General features: G+C 54.1%; 2 protein-coding genes across 2 annotated transcripts in view; both read left to right on the forward strand.

The window, feature by feature from the left end:
* The window catches only part of EPHA8 (EPH receptor A8), a 30,587-nt gene extending 20,896 nt beyond the window's left edge, over positions 1-9,691 (forward strand). Inside the window, exons 5-16 of the mRNA XM_053208670.1 lie at positions 421-545; positions 623-785; positions 2,011-2,104; positions 3,077-3,141; positions 3,974-4,138; positions 4,329-4,514; positions 4,822-4,883; positions 5,361-5,570; positions 6,473-6,622; positions 6,715-6,905; positions 7,357-7,530; positions 7,673-9,691. Coding sequence (XP_053064645.1) covers positions 421-545; positions 623-785; positions 2,011-2,104; positions 3,077-3,141; positions 3,974-4,138; positions 4,329-4,514; positions 4,822-4,883; positions 5,361-5,570; positions 6,473-6,622; positions 6,715-6,905; positions 7,357-7,530; positions 7,673-7,787 — 1,700 coding nt within the window. The 3' untranslated portion in view covers positions 7,788-9,691. The remainder of the gene's footprint in view (positions 1-420; positions 546-622; positions 786-2,010; positions 2,105-3,076; positions 3,142-3,973; positions 4,139-4,328; positions 4,515-4,821; positions 4,884-5,360; positions 5,571-6,472; positions 6,623-6,714; positions 6,906-7,356; positions 7,531-7,672) is intronic.
* C1QB (complement C1q B chain) overlaps positions 1-16,881 on the forward strand; it is a 124,846-nt gene that overhangs the window by 63,685 nt on the left and 44,280 nt on the right. The gene's annotated exons all lie outside the window — the stretch shown is intronic.

The raw sequence follows: 16,881 nt of genomic DNA on the forward strand, positions 1-16,881 counted from the left end.
GAGATCCTGCTCCACTCCAGGCCTTGGGCTCGGGGTGGGAGGCATCGGGTGGTGGGGCCCCACGTGGACGAGGGTGTCTGTTGGATGAGGCTGGCAGGGCTCCAGCACGCTGCCAGCGGATGGGCCTGGCCAGCGGGGAGGTGGAGGCAGTGAAAGCTGGACTAGTCAGGCCTCCTCTGGGTCAAGCCCACCCCAGCGTCCTAGACCCCTGGACCGCAGCCAGGCTGTGCCGACCCCGGGTGACCGACCAGAGCGGCAGCCGGTGATTTGCTTGGAGGATTGGAGGGTGCCGGCTGGCCTAGGGCCGGGGCAGGACTGTTGGCAAGGTGAACCCGGCCCAAGCCAGGGTCCCTGGGACAGAGGCCGGGCTCCATTATCACCCACCCTCCCATCTGACCGAGGCTGGCCTCCTGCCCCCAGCCCCGTCCCAGGTGGTGGTGATCCGCCAGGAGCGGGCGGGCCAGACCAGCGTCTCCCTGCTGTGGCAGGAGCCAGAGCAACCCAATGGCATCATCCTGGAGTATGAGATCAAGTACTACGAGAAGGTACCAGCAGGGAAGGGAGGAGGGGGGAGGGGAAGCAGGCGGGAGGACCCTTGGCCGACCACCCCTCTCATGGGCAGGACAAGGAGATGCAGAGCTACTCCACCCTCAAGGCCGTCACCACCAGGGCCACCGTGTCGGGCCTCAAGCCGGGCACCCGCTACATGTTCCAGGTCCGAGCCCGCACCTCTGCAGGCTGCGGCCGCTTCAGCCAGGCCATGGAGGTGGAGACTGGGAAACCCCGTGAGTGCAGGGGAGGACGAGGGAGCTGGGCCAGGCCAGGGGCCGTGGGGGGTGAGAGGAAGGGGATGTGCTGAGCGGGTGCCTGTGCTGGGTTGGCATTTTCACAGGTGAAAGCCTGAGGCTCAGAGAAGGGAGGTTACTTGCCTGAAGGGACAGAGCTGATAACGACCCATCTGCCACTGGCTTTTCCTGAGTATCGGTGTGATGTGCAGGTGGCATGGCGCCCTTTACCAGCACGGTCACCTTATAACCGTCCCAGAGGCCCTCTAGTGCGTTGCCATTATCCACATCCCCATTTCACAGATGAGGAAAATGAGGATCAAAGCAGTAAAATGAATCGTCCGAGGTCACCCAGCAAGGCAGGATTTAAGCCTGGTCAGTCTGGGGACGAGTTCTGTGCCCCTTCCGCAGTATCCTCCTGCCCCCAGCCTCCAGAACTGTGGTTCCCACAGCGTAGTCTGGGATCAGCAGCAGCATCGCCCAGAAGGTACAGAAATGCTGGTTTTCAGGCCCCACACCAGACCTTCTGAATCAGAAACCCTGGGGTAAGGGCCCAGCAATGCAGCGTTTAGTAAGCCCTCGGGGTGATTCTGAGGCACCTTCAGGCTTGGAAACGCCCTGCCCCTGTCTCCAGCTGCTTGGGGTCCTTTCTCAGCTCTACACTCGGGTACCCTCCCCGGGGTGGTACTGGGATAGAAAGGTTCAAGGCTGAGTTCATGACCCCCTTCCACTGGCACTGCCTTGGCACTCCTGTGCCAGATAGGAATCCTGCCTGGCTCGGTCCCATTTACTCTGTGACCCTGAGTAAGTTCCCTGAGTTCTCTGAGCCACACCTTTCTTGTCTAAACACAAGATGACCCTGGGATTGCCCTGTAATTGGGAGTGAAACCCGCACCTCTCAGCACATTCGGCTTTGTTACTGTTTGAGTATCAGGCAGGACAGGCCCGTTACAGCTGAGGAAACTGAGGCTCAGACAAGTCTAGTGATTCTCTGCAGCTCACAGAGCCCCAGGAAGTGGTGGCACCGGGGCGGGAAGCCAGGAAGCATGGGTGAGCAGGGTCTTGAAAGGGAAGCTTAGTGGAGGGTGGGGGCAGAGGGGGAGGTGGCCTGTGACCGGACTCTGGGCTGACTCACAGCTGAGGACGCTGCCCACCGAGCCTGGAAGAGCCACCAGACCCCCGGGCCTGAAAGGCTGGTGCCCCACCCCGCTTTCCTCCTCTGCAGGGCCCCGCTATGACACCAGGACCATTGTCTGGATCTGCCTGACGCTCATCACGGGTCTGGTGGTGCTTCTGCTCCTGCTTATCTGCAAAAAGAGGTGTGTGGTCCCTGCCCCCAGCCACCCCAAGCCCCTCCTCTGGAGCCCTGTGTCCCCAGCCCGTGCCGAGCCCCACCAAGCCAGCGTTCCCCTTGTGCCTGCGGGCAGGTTCCTCATATAAACCTGCTCTTCTTTCCTCCTTCACTTTGTCTTGCCCGCTACCTGCCCCCCTCCCCCGCATGCCCCGCACATCCCCCATTTTCTGTCCGCCTCTCTGGCCTGCCCTTCTTCCTCTCTGCTAGCCCCTCGTCTCTGAACAACCTCAAAAGGCTAGAGGACCCCGGGCTTGTCCCGGACCCTCCTCTTTTCCCTTTTCACCCAGGTCCGTCTTTCCCGAGGGACCTTATCAGGGCCCCTGGCTTGGAACTGCGCTCCCATGCAGTCCATGGGGTGGACATCGCTTCGGGTGACCACCTTGTTTAAGCCTGTGATGTGGAGATCCTGGTCTTGTGTTGCAGGGGAGCTAGTTGGGGACCAGGGACGTTAGGCCTCTTCCACCAAGTAGATGTCAGAGCTGGGACGGGGGACCCCAGATCCGCCAAAACTGAAGCCGTTGTTCTCTCTCTGACTCCATCGCAGAGGGAGGTAGTGATGAGGACGCTTGTGTACTTCCTGTCACAGGCAGTGAGGATTGGAAGCATTGTCCTGTTTCCTGGAGACACAGGCCCAGGGGAGGGAGGGGGCTTGCCAAGGTCACACAGTGTGGTAGACACCCAAGGCCTCGCCTCCCGGCCACCCCACCAAGGGTGGTTTCGTGTAAAACGGGGCTGATAATGCATAGACTGCTGTGCGGGCCGAGTGCGCTTGACTTCGCAAGTTGTAATTGTCAAAGATGTCACGGTCCAGCCGGGTCGAGAGCCGGAGGGCAGGGACTCCCCTCTGCAGGGGCTGACCCCGAAGGGGAAGGAGCTGGAAGGGAGGCGTTCTGGCCCTGCACGGGGTCAGGGCTGAGGCTAGGGCCGTCTTCCACAGGCACTGTGGCTACAGCAAGGCCTTCCAGGACTCTGACGAGAAGATGCAGTATCAGAACGGGCAGGGTGAGTGCGGGGGACCCAGGGACGTGGGGTCACAGTGGGAACCAGCACCGGCCCGGGGAGGGCACGGGTGGGAGGAGCAAGGGCCCACAGGGAAGAGCAGAGCCCCAGGGAAAGACAGCGAGGTCATAGAGACCTGAGGCCTCAGGTGCTGCTTCCCTTTATTGGGTTTGCAGACCCCGCTGAGAAGGCTAGAAACCCTCCGCCCAGGGAAATGCACAAGTTTGTGTGCTCACGCACAATTCTGCACACTGGTGGGGGGCAGGGGGGCATCATATGCTCTTGGATAAGAACCTGTGCTATTGAGAGCTTTCTCAGGACCCTGCAGAGGCCCCAGAAAACAAGGATAGTTAGGAGAAAGCCTACCTCCGTACCGCACTTCTGTGCCCATGGTAGACATTAGTATTACTTATGGTACTGATTCTCACTGAGCTGAACGCAACATCAGAATCTTCCTTAACACAGTCTTCTAGAGAACTACTGTGAATCAAAATTGGCCTTTGTGACGAAAACATTTTTGCTAGGTTTCTACCCCAGAATGATTTAGAAAGACCTTAAAGACTCTACAGTGACCCCAGAAAACCTAACAGCAGGTATAGTCAGAACTCACTGGAAACCCCAGTGTCCTCTAGAGACCCCATAGCTCCTCCACAGAGACCCTGTTATCGCTCGGTAAGCACGTATTAGGCACCTACTGTTTGCCGCCACATCCTGAGATACCCAGGGATGCTCCTTACCCTCCAGCCCCCACCCCAGACCTCTCCCAGGCCCATAGAACGCTGAGAAAGAAAGTCTCTTGCACCCTCCTGATGGCCCTTCTTTCCTGGTCCCTCAGCACCCCCACCTGTCTTCCTGCCCCTGCACCATCCCCCAGGGAAGATCCCAGAGCCCCAGTTCTATGCAGAACCCCATAACTATGAGGAGCCAGGCCGGGCGGGCCGCAGTTTCACCAGAGAGATTGAAGCCTCCAGGATCCACATCGAGAAAATTATCGGCTCTGGTGAGCCTCGGGGGTTGTGAAGGTGGGGACAGCACAGGGGGGTGCCCGGGGGAGGGGCACCCAGGGCAGAGGGAGAGGGGAACCAAGGAGCCCGTACGGCAGACATGTGGGACAGGGGGCGTGCCAGGGACCAGGTGTGGAGAGGAGGGTCCCATAGCCCTCCCCTGCCTGCCCTGCTCGGGATCCACAGGAGAGTCGGGAGAAGTCTGCTACGGGCGGCTGCGGGTGCCAGGGCAGCAGGACGTGCCCGTGGCCATCAAGGCCCTCAAAGCCGGCTACACAGAGAGACAGCGGCGGGACTTTCTGAGCGAGGCATCCATCATGGGTCAGTTTGACCACCCCAATATCATCCGCCTTGAAGGTGTCGTCACCCGTGGTAGGTGCCAGGCGAGGCCAGCCTCACCCTGAAGGGCCCCTCCTGCCCAGGACCAGGAGTCTGGGTCCATCCCTGGACTGCCGTGCTCTGCCCCTGCCCTGCCCCGTCCCCCTGGTTCAGGTCCCTGGATGACTTGGTTGGGAGGGGGCCCAGAGTCTGGGACCCCAGGGGGAACCCTAGACTTTCTGAAGCTGTCAAGTGCTGGCCCACCTCCTGGCAGCTCTCAGAGGGGGCATGTTCCTGGGGTCTCCGATCAGCAGGTCTGATCCCCCCACCAAGAGCCACCCCTGCCTCTGTCCCTCCCCAGGCCGCCTGGCAATGATCGTGACTGAGTACATGGAGAACGGCTCCCTGGACGCCTTCCTGAGGGTGCGTGCCCCACCTGTCCTTCCACATGGGCTGGGGGGAGGGAAGTTCAGTCTGGGTGTTGGGAGATCATGTGAGGCCTCCAAACACCCTCAGGAACTTGGACCCAGTGGACCTGGGGAAGGGGAGTGAGGCATGGGGAGGGGTCTTAAGGGTCAGCCAATCAAATTACCTTTCAGGGCCCCATCTCATGAAGGTCCCTCTGCCGCACGGGTCCTCTGCCCTGCACACAGGCTCAGAGGGGTGCCTCTGCGGGGACCCAGGGCTCCAGCCAGCTGGAAGGCATGGTGGGTGCGGTGGAAATCGCTAGACTCCCAGCCCCCACCCTACCATTTATTTGCTGAGCGTTCAGGCTCAGGGCTTAACCTCTCTGGGCCTCGGTTTCTCCTTCTGCAAAATGGGTGGGAAGTCATCAGAGCCCCACCTATACTTCGCAAACTGCCCAGAGCCTTCCTGAAGCCCAGCCGTGTCCCCCTACAGACTCACGATGGGCAGTTCACCATCATGCAGCTGGTGGGCATGCTCAGAGGTGTGGGTGCCGGCATGCGGTACCTCTCAGACCTGGGCTACATCCACCGAGACCTGGCCGCTCGCAACGTGCTGGTTGACAGCAACCTGGTCTGCAAGGTGTCTGACTTCGGGCTCTCCCGGGTGCTGGAGGACGACCCCGACGCGGCCTACACCACCACGGTGCGCAGTCCACACCCCTTCCCAGGAGGCCCGGGGAGGGGCAAGGTGGCAGGGGGTGGGGGTGGGGTCTCCTCACACGTAGTCAAGTGAAGTTGGAAGTGTCAGGGTTGCCTTCAATCTGGGGCACATCCTACCTCTTCTCTGCAGCTGTTTCCCCCTCTGGGAAATGCGAGCCGCCATTCCCACCCTTTCTGTACCCCTGGGTGGCCTGGGCAGACACCAGGGCTGGTCTCCCCGTCGTCACTCACTCTCTGGGAGATTTGGGGAGGGGTGGCGTCTCCCTGAATCACAAATCCACTCCAGAGCTGTCTGCAAGGATTGGCTAGAAACTAGCGTTTTCAGAACATGTTCCATAGAGCTGTGGGTTTCTCTAGAGGTACCCTGGGGGCCGCCTTCAAGGCAGGAGGCTGAGTGGGCAGGGACCCAGGCCCCCCACCCTGCCTCAGCGAGAACCTTCCCTTAGGTCTTACCCACTGAGCGTCCTAATGAAGTTTCACTTAGAGAAAGGATTTTGTGACAAAAACAAACAAAACAAAAAAACAAAAACAAAAAACACACTAAAACCCCAAACCCAAAAAACCCAACCCAAGAAGAAGGAAAGAAAGGAAGAGCAGTTAGGGTAATGAGCAAGCCACATTCCGTGGGCTTGGTCTCTTGCTTCGGCATCAGCCTGTTGACTGATACTTACTGAGCACCTACTATGTTCCAGGCCCGCCACACACTTCCTTCTCTCAGTCTTCACGACAGCTGTGTGTGCAGGTCTCCCGGACCAGAACAGGTGCTCTAGGAAGGTGGAGGCCGTGTCTCCCCTCCTGGACTGCCAGTTTCCCAGCCTGGACCCAGTGCTTAGCTCCCCACTGCGGGTTGGGGAGAGGCCCTCAGCACTCCTGTGTGCCTTGCAGGGAGGCAAGATCCCGATCCGCTGGACGGCACCCGAAGCCATCGCTTTCCGGACCTTCTCCTCGGCCAGCGATGTGTGGAGTTTTGGTGTGGTCATGTGGGAGGTGCTGGCCTATGGGGAGAGGCCCTACTGGAACATGACAAACCGTGACGTGAGTGCGGGACGCTGGCTGGGCAGGGGCCGTTGGGGGCCTTGGAGGGAGGGACGGCCTCCAGCCCAGCACTGTGCTTGCCCCCACCCCAGGTCATCAGCTCCGTGGAGGAGGGGTACCGCCTGCCTGCACCCATGGGCTGCCCGCGCGCCCTGCACCAGCTCATGCTCGATTGCTGGCACAAGGACAGGGCCCAGCGGCCTCGCTTTTCCCAGATTGTCAGTGTCCTCGATGCCCTCATCCGGAGCCCTGAGAGTCTCAGGGCCACGGCCACTGTCAACAGGTGCCTGGTGCCCACCCCAGCTCTGCCCAAGCCCAGCTGCCCTCCCAGTATTTCCTGAGATAAGGCTCAGACTTAGTGTAAGCCCTGACATCTGGACCTCACCCAACCTGGGCCTCAAACCCCTGCGCTGCTTAGGCTCCTGACCCCTGTCAAGTCTGGACCCCTGATCCCTGCCTTACCTGACGGCTATTCTGCCTGGGCCCTTGACCCCTGTCCTGCCTGGGCCCCTGACTGCTGTCCTGCCTGAACCCTTGACCTCTGAGCTTCCTGGGCCTCTGACCCCTGCCCTGTCTGGGCCTTCCTCAGCCCTCTCCTTGCAGCCTGGGGGCGAGCTTCTCAGACCCTTTGCCTACTGCTGAGCCTGGATGGAGGCCGAGGGCGGCTAGTGCGAGGGTCCCTGAGGGAGGCAGAGGCCCTGGCAGGCCACTTACCAAGGACCCCTGTGCCTCAGGTGCCCGCCCCCTGCCTTTGCCCAGAGCTGCTTTGACCTCCGTGGGGGCGGGGGCGGCGGCGGGGGCCTCACCGTCGGGGACTGGCTGGACTCCATCCGCATGGGCCGCTACCGGGACCACTTTGCTGCCGGCGGTTACTCCTCCCTGGGCATGGTGCTGCGTATGAACGCTCAGTGAGTGGAGGGGCCGGGTGGTGGTGCCCGTGGGGGTGGGGACAGGGGGAGAGGGCAGGAGACCAGAGGCAGGCTGGCAGCTCCAGGGAAGGGGGACCTGGCCTCCCAGGCCAACCCGGTCAGCACCGCCCTTCCTTCACAGGGACGTGCGTGCCCTGGGCATCACCCTCATGGGCCACCAGAAGAAGATCCTGGGCAGCATCCAGACCATGAGGGCCCAGCTGACCAGCACCCAGGGGCCCCGTCGGCACCTCTGACCCGAGGCTGGTGGGGCCCGGGCAGCAACTAAAAGTGGCCCCAAGTCATGTCGGCCACCAGAGGACTTGTGCCGGGTCATGTCAGCCATCAGAGGACTTGCAGGGTTGGCCGGAGGTCGGGCAGCTCCCAGCCTCTGGTCCCTCCTCTCAGGTGCCAGGGAGGCCAAGAGCTCCGCCACAGGACCTGGTGTTAGCCGGAGTCAGGCTGCCTGGGAAGCGGCATTTGGTGCCCAGCGTGGCTGGGACATCTGTCCCCAGCTAAGGCCTCAGTGACACTGAGCCTAACAGAGACATCACTCGCTTGCCTCTGAGAGAGAGAGAGAGTGTGTGTGTGTGTGTGTGTGTGTGATCACATGCTGTAGGGGTTGTTTTCATGAGGTCCTGGGAGCCCTTGTGAACATTTGTGATCATGTGTGTGTGTCCACCCATCAGATCCAAGCACGGACGTGTGCCTGTGGTGTGCGTGCTTATCCAATTTGGTGGGGGGCATACGTGCGTGACCATGGATGGCACGTCATGAATGAGGACATGTGTCACGGGCCTGTGACCCGTGTGACACTGCCCACTGAGCATGGACCCAGGCCCCAGCACCCACAGGGATGAGGGAGAGGCCCGTGCCCACCCCCCGCTACACCTGGAGGCAGGGAGTAGGGACGGCTTTGGAACTGCACCAGCACGAGGCCCCCCCTCGTCTCCGCCCGGGTGAGCCCCCTCCCGGCTGTATCTCAGGTCTGCGCCCTCCCTCTAGCTGGTGAGGGGCCGCCTGCAGCCTCCACCTGGCTCCCACCGCTGCTTCGACAGGAAAACAGGGTTCCCGGCCAGCCCCTCTGGCCACCTACCGTGTAGGCATCACTGCAGAGTATGCCAGGTGCCCTCAGCTGGGCTTGGCTGCCTGGTCAGGGGCCAGGGGCCATGAACTTCCCTCTGGGCTCTGATGCCCCTCCCTGGCCCAGGGCTCCTCACTTGGAAGACCCTCTGCCAACCTCTCACTGCCCGGCCCTGGCCTGTGTCCCCATCCTAGGATCAGGGGCCATAAGATCCCAGCTTTTTAGCCCCCTGTCCACCCCTCTCGTACCACCTGGGGAGACCAAGTCCTAGAGGGGGATTGTGCCTTGTCCAAGGTCACACAGCAACCAAGTTTCAGAGCTGAGGCCACCTGCCTCCCAGCCCAGCGCTCTACCCCCCCCACCCCCCCATCTCACACTGACAGCCGTGGGTAAGAGGGGGCTTCAGGAGCTCCCCCATCCCTAAACTGACCCTCCCCTTTACGGCCCACCAGGGTATGTAAATATCTTTTTTCTACCATGTCAGAATATTTTTTCCTCACTCCTGACAATGCAAAAATGGTCTTCAAAGCACATAAAAAGCACCCAGGGTGAGAAAGCACCATCCCAGGGGAAGCTTGGCGGGCAGGGCCCAAGGAACCCCACCAGGCAGGATGCCTTGGGCCCCCTGCCGGCCCCAGAGGGAGGGGCAAACCCAGCTCCCCACCTCCAGCCCAGCCTTCCCCCTAGCCAGCACAGCTGTTCCGCAGAGACACCAGCACTGAGTCCCCCCTCCCTCCTGCAATAATTTGGGGAGTCTCAGCCCCGCCTAGGTGCCGCGGCCAACTCTCTGCACCTCTATATATTATATTACTATATAGCCGAGCTGTTCTTTCTTCCTATGGAAGTCGGAAACATGGTCAGAACACGATCCCGGGAGGACCCTGTCTTCCTCCCACCCCCAGCCCACTCTCACCCAGGTCCTGGGCTCTGATCCTCACCGTCGAGGGGGACACAGTGAGCCTGGCACTTGCAAAAGTGTGGCCCCTGCCCCGAGCGTGAGGTAGCCTTGGGGTCCCAGGATCTGCTTCTCTGTGGTCTTCATCCTGAGTCTTGAACGTACCCACAATGAGAATAAATTCTGCCTCATCTTTGCCTGTGTCCCCCATTTTTTTCCGTCCTTTCAACCTTGACGTCACGTGGTGAAGAGCAGCCTACGCTATGCACCTAGTGTATGAACTCCATACGTTTTTTTCTGTTCTGGTCTTACCTATTTTGGGAGGTAGGATTCATGCACCCATTTTAGATATAGGGAGACTGAGCCTTACAGAAGTCAACTTGCCTATAAAGTCAAGTTTGTGGGGAGCTGAGTCGGAACCCTGGCTTGTCCAACTCCAAAGCCCATGCTCTGCTAGGAAGCACCCCTACAGGCCCCAAATTCTCCCTCCCAAGATGTGCAGATGGTGCTTAACACTGGAGCACAATCCCTTGCAGGCAGGCATTGCCCTTGCCTCAAGCTCTTTTGTGCAAGAAAGACATTCTCTGGAGGAGGAACACATAAGGCAGGAACATTTCATGGGAACGACTTCTTTGGGACCAAGGGGTCCCTTGAGAGACCTGGGTGCCACAGGGCAGGGAAGGGACAATAGGATGAAAACATCTGCTTTAGTTACATCAGGGGCTGAGGACCCACCTCTGATCCAGGAAAGAGGGGACAGCAGCAGAGCCAGGACAGTGGTGTCTGAGGCAGAGCAGAGCCCAGCTATGTCCATTTGGGGAAGATGCCCCTGGGGGTCCTATTGATGAGCAAGCCCTCAAGCTGAAGGAAGATCTTCATTCCTGCACCTCCCTCGAATTGGAAACGTAGGACTGGGGAGAAAACACGTTTGCTGTGTTTCCTATGTTATCTCACTAATAATCACAGCAGCCCTATGAGATCGGTAGTATTGTCTCCATCTTACAGTTGGGCACAGGATGCTCAGAGAGGCCAGTGTCCCAACTGGCAGAACAACCGTGTAAAACTAGACCCATCTGATTTCTAGCCAGGTGTGTTTTTCCTGAAACTCTATAAATAAACTCTGTTCCAGGCCTCCCCGACCCCGCTGCCCCAGGACCAACCATTTCCTATGAGGAAGAACCTGTTAACACACACTTCCTTCCCTAAAGGCTAATCATCAGAGCCTATGGAGCACCTACTATGTGCTGGGTGCCACTGGGGGATACAAAGGTGAAGGCAGACCCTATGCTAAGTGTCCGGGAAAGGGGGCATGCAGAAGGGTTGGAGGAGGTCAGAGGAGAGAAAGCCTGGAGGGCCAAGATTGTCACTAAGGGCTTCTTGAAGGAGGAAGCATTCAGCTGGGCATTGAAGGATGAGAAGGGTTTGGAGGTTCATTTCCCCTGTGTGGGTATGGATGCAGAGAAGAGGAAGAAAGAATAACAGCCACAGAAAAAACAAACAGGGTTCATGCATAGGAAGTCTTGCTGTCATGAAATCAGCTAGTCCCTTCCAGTTTAATCTATATATTTTGTTTCCAATAAACTTCACAAGGGGTTTTCTCTGCAACTTGACAAGGTCATTCCCAAATGTATATGGAATAATAACCTAGAAGAGCCAAGACAATTTTGAAGAAGAGGAGGAAGAGAATGGGAGCCTCACCCTACCAGATATCAATAATTACTATAAAGCTCCAATAATTAAGATAGTTTTATTTGGTTCTGGGAATACAGAAACAGAGAAAGAGAACAGAGAACAATAATGCCTATGGACGGATCCAAATGTATTTGAGAGTTTGAAACATGACAGGGGTAAAGGATAGTCTAGTTAATGGGTGACATTAGGACAATTGAATACCCACATAGAAAAAGATAAAATTAGATCCCTGCTGGTACTATTCACAAAATAAATTCCAGGCTGATTAAAGTTTAAATGTAAAAAGCAGACTATAAAACTTTTAAAAGAAAAAAATAAGACTTAAAAAAAAAAACCAGGAAGATAACTTTATGACCTTAGAGCAGAAAATAAAAGCACAAATGATAAAGGAAGACACTAAGAAACCTTATTTCAATAAAATTGAGAACTTTTCCATGACATACACACAAAAATAGACTTGTTAGAGCCATGGCTGGGAGAATATTTGCAAGCTGTATAATCAACCAAGAGAGAATTAGCTTCCAAAATAAATTTTTTAACTTCAAAAAATCAATTTACCAAAACACTTAGAAACATAAGAAAGTGGGAAAAAGATATGAACAGACAAATAACAGAGAAAGAAATGTGGATGGCCAATAAAGATATAAATAAGATTCTCAACATCACTGGTAAACATGGAAATGCAAGTTAACAATAACGAGATAGGTATCTCACCGATTTGACTGGCAAACTTCGTCTCTAATGCTGGTATTGATGAAGGTGTTGGGGGAATAGGAATGTTTGTAAACCACTAGTGGGAATGTAAATTGGTGCAACTACTTTGGAGAGCAATTTGGAAACAGTAAATTTTAAGATGAGCAAATCTAAGACCAAACAGCTCCACCTTAGTGTGTGCTCAGATTAGGTTCCCGAAGCAGTGCCTGAGGTTCTTGTGCAGGTGATTTATCGAGGGAGAACTCCCAGGTGAAAGAGGCAGGGGAAGGCAGAGAGGGTGGGAGGAAATGCTAGGCAACGGTATGTTCTCACTGGAGATTATCTTCAATCTGATGCCACAGGGAACTCTGGAGCATTAATAATACCACAGAGTGGATCTGCCTTAAAGCAAGGAGGTCAGACTTGTACCCCGTGTCAGTCATTGCCTATTGGCTGCCCCGTTGCGGGAAAGTGGGGGGTGTTGTATAGCTTGTTGGGTGAGGACGTTCCCAAGAAGGGAGCAGCTATGAGCTCTTGGCAGCTAACTCTTACAGCACTTGCGGGTCAAAGGAATCAGGGCAGGGCACCCACAGCGTTTTCTACACATCCTAGAGAAATTCATACCCACATGCAAAAGGATACATGTCCAAGGATATTCATTGCACCTTGGTATATAATAGAAAAATGAGGAGCAGCCTAACTGCTCTCAGCAGGGAAACAGGAAAATAAGCTGTTTTATAAGTACAATGAAATCATCTACCATAGTTAAAATGAACAAAGTAGATCAACATGTACCAATAGGGATAAGGATAACACAGTATGGAGTGAAAAAATAAATGGCAACCGCATATATACAGTATTATACCATTTTTGTAAACGTTAACATTTTTTTTATTACGTTTCTTTATTTCTGAGAGGCAGAGAGAAAAGAGCATGAGTGGCGGAGGGGCAGAGAGGAAGACACAGAATCCGAAGCAGGCTCCAGGCTCTGAGCTGTCAGCCCAGAGCCCAACGCGGGGCTCGAACCCACGAACCGTGAGATCATGACCTGAGCGGAAGGCAGACACTCAACCGACTGAGCCACCCACGCGCCCCATGTAAACTTTAAAAACATGTGTAACAATAGAATTACAGGTTTCTAATCCGTAACTAGATAATGACAATACAACAGATAAACATAAACACCAACTTCAACTTAGTTACCTCTGGGGAAGAAGGGCAAGGAAGGAAGGGGTACTGAGCTGTATTGACAGTGTTTTACTTATTTTCCTTTTTAAAATAGATTTCTAGCTGGTGTGTTTCTCCTGAAAGTCTAAAAATAGACTCTGCAAATTTGGTAAAATGTTAACACCCATTTAATCTTGGTGGGCACATCCGTGTCTGTTACATTACTTTATGAGTTTTCTGTATATTGAAATGTTTTATGATCAAAAATAAAGATTAAAAACCTCAAGGGTAGAGGTCTGAGAGTCGCCCTCAGGAAGCTCAGTGTCTCCTGAGAAACAGGAACGGACTTTGGGTGAACGCGCAGGTGTGCGCTGTCCGTGGTGCTGAACCGCAATGGCAGCAGCTGGTGTGCTGCAAAAAAAAATCAGCAGGTCTTGTCAGCTCTCTCTCCAAACTGTGTTCCAGATGTAACCATTTATCCCCACCTACCACTGGTCTGAGACGCCACCACCACCTCTCCCTTGGACATCTTAAGGGGATGGTCTCCCTGCTTCCTCTCTCACCCCCATAATGAAGGAATCTTTTAAAAACCAGACCATGCCACTTCCCTAATTACAGCCTTCCAAAAGTTTCCTATCAAGTTTGTAATAACATCGAAAATCGTGGGGCGTCTGGGTGACTCAGTTGATTGATCAGTCGACTATTGACTTCAGCTCAGGTCATGATCTCACAGATCTCACGGCACGGAGACTGCTTCAAATCCTCTGTCTCCCTCTCTCTGCCCCTCCCTGACTTGTTTCTCTCTCTCTCTCTCAAAAATAAGTAAATGTTAAAATTTTTTAAAATAATAAAATAAGATCCTCACCTGGCCTACAATATCCTACATGATCTGCTCCTTCTGGCCTCCCTGATCTGCCTCCAACCTTCCTCTCCCTCCCTCTAACCATCCTCTCCCTCACTCCTTTTATGTCTTGAACATACCAGGCCTTGGCATTAGCCCTGCCCTTTGCCTGGGATGTTCTTCCATGTCTACAAAAGGTTCAGGCTGAGTGTGGCCACCTTCCACCTGAGTCACATTCTACTATGTTACCTAATATTATTATATTTATAGCGTTTACAGCCAGTTGAAGTTATTTATCATTTATTTACTTGCTTATTTTCTGCTCCCATAATTCAGTAGGGTCTGAAGAAGCAGGTACTGCATCTAATTTACTCAGTGCTTTACCAACAGTACACAGCACAGTGATGGCCCTCATTCGTGTGCAACAGATATTTATTGAAAGAATGAATGTATATCTTCCGAGCACCTGTTCTGTGACAGACCCTGTATTTGGCAGAGGATATGAAGTCTAGAATAAATAAGATCACTCTTGCCCTCAAGATGCTCATAGACTGAAGAAAACATAGAAACGAAATCACAGGATCATGGCATGTTGGAATAAGTCCCTTTGCTCTTATTATAGATTAGAGGACTTTAGGGGAATCAGCTTGGTAATTCTCCACATGCTTTTTCTTTCTTAAGTAAAGAAAGCCGGCCTTGCCCAGGGAGGGAAATGGACTCACCCAAATTCACATGGCATCAGAAGCATAATCTGGCTCTGAGATTCTTCACCTAACTTCCTATAGTTTGTGTTTAAAGAAAGGTCCCCCAAAGCAGTTTCAGACACTCTTCTACCTTCTGGCTCTTGGTTGCCCTTCTAGGCACCACCTGCAGAAGAGAAACAAATTCCCATAAGAGTGATTTGAGGAGTAACAGGAAGTCCTCAGGCAGATGGACGCCTTACCTTTTGATCAAACATAACGCCTAGATTTTCACCATTAGGATCTCATCTCTTTGAAGGAGACTTGCTGTCTTTGGATTTCCCTGAGAAAATGCAAAATCCCCCTAGAAGAGCAACTCTCTGAGCCCAAGTGTGGACAAGTCCAGCCAAACCTTGTTACCCCTATGAGGGGACTCACTGTGAGAAGAGAATAGATAATATGGTTGGGGGTTAGAAGAAGTGTGGAAAGAGGTGGTCCAAGATGCCAAGCAAAACTGGTACTACCCATGTCTCTTGTCTCATCCCCTGTTCTTACTCCCCCACAAACCCACAGAGGACCTTCCAGCCATGAGGAAATACCTGCAGACTCATAAATACTCTTGGCCCTCTCCCATGACTGTGCCATGTACCTCTTCCACTAGAGGAATGTTCCTCCTCTCTTCTCACCCTGGGTAATTCCTATTCATGCTGCAGCTCTCAACCTCTGGGGCCTCTGCCTAATTTAGGGTTGGATTTCTCTCCTTTTGAGATCCCACAGACCCCAGGATTCCACATTAAAGCACTTATGCTGCACTGTAATAGATCTTCCACCTTCACTGTTGACTGATTAAGGTCAGAACTGTCCCTATTTAGCCAGAGAACCCCAGTGCCCAGCCGAGGGCTGGATCATGGTAAGGATTCAGTGACTGATAAAGGCACAGGAAAATAATCCTTCCTGGAGTCCTGGGTATCTGCCCTATTGTCAGGCCAGTTTCTTTCTCCTTCCCTACCATGTGACTTTGAGCATGTCACTTGCCTCTTTGAGCTTCATTTAATCACTCCTCACCTGTAAAATGAGGTCAGTGCTTAAACACACTGCACAGGCTTGTCTTGAGGATTAGAGGATAATATGAAGGTAAGACAGAGGGATAGTGCCTAGTGTTGGTCACTACAGCAAGAGGAGGGTGGCTGGGTGTCTCTGGGATGGTGTAAGGGCAAGGCTGTTGGTGAGTGCGGGTGAAGTCTTGGAAGCAGGAAGGGATGGAGAGCCCCAGTAGCTTAGAGTCCTGCCTTCCAGGACAGCCCTCACTGTGTGGTTCCTCTATCTCTCACATCACCCAGGGGGTGATGATGTAGACCCATGGTCACCTCTCATACTCCACCCCAGGCACCTCATTAGGGATACCTCCATCTCCCCCACCTCAGGCTGCTGGAGAAGGGTCAGCTGCTGGTGTGAAATTCACAGTCCTTGGAGAGTTTGTATTTCCATGTCTCCTGTGTTGGGGCTGGTGGAAGGTGATGAATAAAAGATGGGAATGGGGGGAGGTCCTGTGGCTTTAAGAGAAATGTGACGAGCATTTAGAGTGGAGAGATTAGCACAAGAGCTCCTCTCTGAATACCAAAAATAAGGGGTCCAGTATCAAATGCAAAATAAACCAAAATAAACCAGAAAGCCAACATTCTGCTTTGATATGTCAGGGCCCCAACAGAAGAAGGGGACCTGGGGACCTTGGGTAAATGTAGAGAGTCAGGTGAAGGAAGATGGGAACCATCAGGAAAGAAGTTCAAGAGGACCATGGCCAAGGTGACCTAAGGGCTGAGAACGGGACAGTGAGGGGAGGAGATTCCGGGTGCAGCCCCCTCCCTCCCAATGCTGACATTCTTTTGGGATGCTGAATGTAACAATCACCCCCAACACACACACACACACACACACACACACACACACACACTCCTGTGAAAAGGACTGTGAAGAGAAGTTTGTCTGTATGGTATTTAATGGGAGCCTAAGTGGGTGGCTTATTGTTATTAATAATAATGAATCACTATTTACTGCACTTTTGTCATGTACCAGACAGTGACAAGTATTTCCGTGCATTACACCTTCCAGTCCTCACAGCAGCCTTATGAGAGTGTTATTATTACTATTCCCTTTTCATTAATAAGGAAACCGAGGCACTGAGAGGTTATGTAACATGCTCCGTGTTACAGAGCTAATGAATGGTGTCTAGGGATTTAAATGCAGGTCAGCCTGACTCCCTGGGGAGTGGTAATGGTGGGTTGTGCTGAAGGGAATGGTT

The sequence above is a fragment of the Acinonyx jubatus genome, chromosome C1 (assembly GCF_027475565.1).
Source record: "Acinonyx jubatus isolate Ajub_Pintada_27869175 chromosome C1, VMU_Ajub_asm_v1.0, whole genome shotgun sequence".
Lineage (NCBI taxonomy): Eukaryota > Metazoa > Chordata > Mammalia > Carnivora > Felidae > Acinonyx > Acinonyx jubatus.